The 5,314-nt window shown below is 38.4% G+C and overlaps 1 protein-coding gene across 1 annotated transcript; it reads left to right on the forward strand.

Annotated features, from left to right (window-relative positions):
- Positions 1–325: 325 nt before the first annotated feature.
- LOC104507328 (non-specific lipid-transfer protein-like) lies at positions 326–3,547 on the forward strand (the record flags this gene model as incomplete). Its single annotated transcript, XM_010148571.1, has 4 exons — positions 326–419; positions 967–1,096; positions 2,388–2,467; positions 3,452–3,547. Coding segments are annotated over 4 exons (400 nt in total), but the record flags the coding sequence as incomplete, so codon positions are not given.
- Positions 3,548–5,314: the final 1,767 nt, after the last annotated feature.

The raw sequence follows: 5,314 nt of genomic DNA on the forward strand, positions 1-5,314 counted from the left end.
GAGATGGTGGATGTGCCGCTCTCTCCACACACTAGGTGTGGCAGTAGTGTCTGCTGATTTATCTTAACAAGATTGATGATTTGCCTTCATTACAAAATTGGTGTCCTGTCTGTACATGCAAAACCATCTAGGTAGCTGAAGTGATTGTAATTCAAGCTGTCAGGCCCAGCAGAGAGTAAGCTCCACTTTGATACCACGTAGTTGCTCTGTACTGCTGAAGCATTTCAGTGTGGCTGTTCTTGCTGGTGGTAGGCCTACTCACAATAATTTGAAGGTGTCTTACATGTGATTAAAGGTATGTAAATGAACGGGTTTTTCGTTTCAGCACTGGCCGTATTGCGGCTGTGCCTCTCAGCGCAGCTGTTGACGGATTTAAGTCACATTTGATCTTCAAAGAGATTGAAAAGAAGCTCCAAGAGGTATTTGACTATTTGTTTTACCTACAACAGGATTGTAATTTATGACAGAACACGTGTGAAACCTGGTGGGAATATAGTAGCATCAGTTGCTTTCTCAGTATGGCTCATTGGAACAAATGTTACAGCTTTAAATTTTGCTGTGTCAGGATTTTAAATCATCTTTTTTCAGACAGTTCCTACCTGCGTAAGGGTATTTCAGTAAAGCCAAGTTTAGATTGTGTGTGAGAAGCTTGCTAATGAACACAAGAAACTGTGTGTGTAGTGTTTGTTGCTCGTTTGGTAAGTGTGATTAGAAAAAGAAATGGCATTTTGTCAGACTACATCAAGACAAGACTGTTAGGACAGTGGTAATTTCTCTTAATTGATAGATGTTAATCTAGATGGTCATAGTTTAGGGTAATGGTTGTTTAAATGAAGCCTAACAGGGGATAAATTTGTGTGTTTGTAGAAGGGGTAAAGGTTTCTAAATTACTTTCTGTTTAATTCAAACTATATTAAAAATATTTTGAAGTAAATTAATAATTTGCACTTGACGTGGTCATTACAGGAAGGAGAGCAATTTGTCAAGAAAATCGGTGGAGTGTTTGCCTTCAAAATAAAAGATGGTCCCGGTGGGAAAGAAGCAACTTGGATAGTCGATGTGAAAAATGGTAAAGGCTCTGTGGCGGTTAATTCAGGTCAGTGCTATTTTACTGTGTCATTGCAGAAAACACATGAAACTAATGAAAGGAATATAAATGAGTATTCTATTGAAGCTATAGTGACCTTGAGCAGAAGTGGTGTAGAGCTACCTTAATTGTAAACTTTTCTTATTACTGACACTTTTAACCCGTGACGTTTCAGAGGAAGAATTAAATACCATCTCTGATTTCTGTGTATTGTAGCTGTCGGTTCAGTTGCTTTGTTGGAGACACTGGTAGGCGGTAAGCTGGTCTGTCCTGTCACATTACTTCTCTGCAGCTAGTTAAGCAATAAAACTTGACTGATTTCAATACGGGACCAGCTGACATAACCTTCAAGTTCCATTTTTAAAAAAGGCAGATATAAATAAGACACAGGCTGGGTGGTGGTGGGGAACCCCATAAAAATATTGGAAACAAATCATTTGTACCCTTACCATGGAAATGTCTCGTGTCGGAAGTCATGCATCCTAGTGATGTAAATAGAAAGCCAAGGACAACAGTCTGTCCTCAGAATCTCGTGTATCCATGAACCTGCATCATAAAGCTTTTGATTAAAAAGATGACAGGGGATGATTTGATTTGGAATTCATTGATCTAGTTTGTATTACAGAAAGAAAAGCAGTGTTTTCTGTTGTACGGACAACACTTTATCAAAGAGCTAAGTTTAATAATAAGATGAGTGTAGGAAGAGATGTGTGCAGGTTTTAGCCCTTTGGCCATATATTCTTATTTCTGTCAGAGCATAATAAAATAATTTTTCAGCTTGTTTCTGGTAAGATCCTAAGAACTTCTGGATTTGCATTAATTCAAATTAGTCCTTTTAAGAATGCTCATGTTGTTCCCATTGAAGGAGAGGGCAGGAAATGCTTGAAATATCAGTGATGAGTATCTTCAGAGAATGTCACAGGGGAAAACATATTTACTCTGAGTTGATCTTAATACTGGCAAGTTTAAGCTTGATAAAACTTAAGACAGTTGTCAGTACTTGCAATTAACATTCCATCTGATTCCAAGTAGATTATTACTTCTTTGCAAGGAATTAATTTCCTTAGCACCTTTCAGAAAGGTCCATCTTTCTGCAGTGTCAGGATCGTCTGTGCTACAAGGTGGTACAAATGCCTGTTTGAATGATCTCTTTTTGATATTTTTATAATGGCCCTTATTTGTATGTACTTCAGGTACTATTTTGCTAACCCGTAGTATGAACAGATTCTTCGTGGAGTTGCAGCTTCTCTTACTGTTTCATCTGTCAGTTTGAATCTTCATAGTCAACTCTGTCTTACAGATAAGAAGGCGGATTGTACAATTACAATGGCTGACACTGATCTGTTAGCTCTCATGACTGGCAAAATGAATCCTCAGACGGTAAGTACAGGAAAGATGGGACAGTGAGAGGACACACTTGTTTGTTTTGAGGTACATGTTATCTCAGACATCCTGTAGTTATTCCACAAGGGGATATACTAGTGCTTGCTTTGCAAAGAAAGGAGGAATGTTGGCCCTCTGGAGGGCTTTATGCTCATAGCTGGCATTAGCTTAAGGAGTAATCTTGATGCTGAAAAATGGAAGTTCAGGTGAGCATCCAGTGAATGCTGCGATTATTTGGGGTTTTTTTATTCTTTAGTGTGTCAAAAGCAGCCATAGTGTACAAGTAAACCAGATGTTTAAGTTAATTTTAAGTTGCTGTTCTGTACTTCTAAATTTAAAATGCTCTGGGTAACGTTCCTTCAAGTTTTTAGTCTGTGAAAATTCTTATTTACCCTGTGATTACCAGACTAAATGTGTCTAGGAGAAGATTTAAGGTAAAACACATTATAGAAACGTTGTATATGTAAGAAATTCAGAAGCAGTTACAATTTAACACGTTCAATTTGGGTATTTTAGTGCATGCACTTCATCTTTTTACGAAGTCTGGAGGAAAAAAACCCAAATCTTCAGCTTGTCTGCTTCAAAGCAAACTAGACTTGTAAAATTAGATTAATCCGTAACGAAACCAGTAACAGTTGGGGGGATTTGAGAAAGAAATGTGGCATCTACTGTATGCTGTTGCTTTATCATCTTTGACTGAGATAGTGAACTTTTGTTCTGTGAACTGTTGTCACCAAAATATTGGATGTTCTGCCCTGCTTTGTATACAGATCCATCGTTACGGTAATCCTCTGTTTACTATTCTGCCTTCTAGTGGCAGAAAATACATCTGTTGATGAATGTGAGGTATCTGCTAGAACTGTTGGTGTTCCAAAACTGCAGGCCAGGACCTGCACATACATATCGTACATAACTCTGGGGAGGGGTGCATTTTGGGTAATATGTTGTATTGTATTTCATATCCTCTTTCTTTCTTTTTAGGCATTCTTTCAAGGCAAATTGAAGGTTTCTGGGAACATGGGCATGGCAATGAAACTTCAGAATCTACAACTTCAGCCAGGCAAAGCTAAACTTTGAGCTCATTAGAGTAAACAGTCAGTACTTGATATTCTTGACAAAATAGTAGAATTAAACTAGATTATCAATAATGTGGCGCAGGATGGGGTAGATTGGACCTCTCACCTAAATTCTGTGGTTAGAGACTCTGGGGTAGATTGGACCTCTCTTTCACCTAAATTCTGTGGTTAGAGACTTTAATTCTCTTAATAAATTCCATCAGTTTGTCTATAGGCTCAGCTTGAAGCACTAACTCTTACAAATGGTATATGATGGATATTTTGTGACAGTTTTTGGTTTAATCAATATGAAAAATTTTATAAAATTTAGGGTTGATTGAGCCTACTCACTGTTGTACAGGTTACTTGGGAAGAGAGTGAGGAAGTTTATAAATAATTTGACATATCAATAAATGAGTTGCATTTTTTTGAAAGCTGTAATAGCAGGTGATACAAATGCTTTCAGATTTTCATTCTAACAAATTTGCTGCTGCTTAAATTAAAATGGTCTTATAAAGGGGATCTCTAACAACATTTTTTCAGAACAGGCTTTAGGAATTTCTTATAAAATACTTTTCTTATTACTACTTCGGAATTAAAAAATAAACAAAATATCCAGAAGTAGGTAGGAACTAGAAAGTTGCTTTGAGATTCATGGGATTTGATTATACTTCACCTTGAAAACAGATTAGGTTTGCCAGGAGAGCAGGGAAGGAAGTATAACCAACATTTTAGCTGTTTTCTCCTGAGAAAATCTGGTGTTGATCATTATGAAATTCTTACCAGTAATGTAAAAGCTTTGACTTCTGTTTTGGGAAAATGTATTCTGATTGGAAGTTTAATAGAAAATTAAATATACTTCTCCCGTTCTTCTGTGTGTGGTTTCCTCAGATTTGTAAAGATGGATTATGCTGGATGGATCATGTTAATGCACTGAATGGGCTGCTTCGTACAGATTGTCGTGAAGGGCTCCTGCAGTCCTTTGTTGCCTCCCTCCTCAGGCATTGTCAGCAGACACTCCATGAACTACATCTCAGCCCAGTATATACCCCTCACACCCTCACTCGTGGGCCGTGACTGAGGAACTTGCACATGAACTTTCACTTCCCTGGTTTAACTCAAACCATGAAAAAATGAGCCACTTCAGGCAATCATTCTGCTTATCAGGTGTGAATGGGTAGCAGGGTGCTGAGCAGTAAGAATAGCTGTACTGAATCAGACCCAGAATCGATCCAGCTCGCTGCATTTTCTGACCGTTGATACCTGGGAAGGCCTGTGAAGATGGCCTGAACATCTTTTTACCCAGAACACTTTCCTACCTGCCAGGGTTGGTGGGTTTTTTGGATTTTTTTTTTTTTTTTCCTCCCAAACTCAGAGGTTTGAGCCCGAATTGGTACGTCTGTATCTGAAGTTCTTGGCGGATAGTCTGTCGTGAGTTTGTCCAGTCCCTGTTTGAATCCTTGGCAGCCTTTTAGCATGGGTCAGGCATTTCTGTAGCTTACCTACACATCATGTGGAGTTAAATGTATAACTTTTTTATCTTACACATTGCAGTTTTATTGTATACCTCTTAGTTGCTTCTTGTTGTTGTGTTTGAGAGTGGTGGTGGTGTGTGTTTGTGGTGAGTGGGGTTTTTTTTTGGGTTTGGTTTTTTTTTTTTTAAACTGGAAGAAACTGAACAGCTTTGAAGCACCCCTGGTATTTATGGTCTTGCCCTTTCACCTTCAGGCTTCACAGCTTTAAGAAGAGGACGTTCCATGTAACTGTGTCACATGGAGAGGCCCTTGGA

The sequence above is a fragment of the Eurypyga helias genome, unplaced genomic scaffold, assembly GCF_000690775.1.
Source record: "Eurypyga helias isolate BGI_N326 unplaced genomic scaffold, ASM69077v1 scaffold21123, whole genome shotgun sequence".
Taxonomy (NCBI): domain Eukaryota; kingdom Metazoa; phylum Chordata; class Aves; order Eurypygiformes; family Eurypygidae; genus Eurypyga; species Eurypyga helias.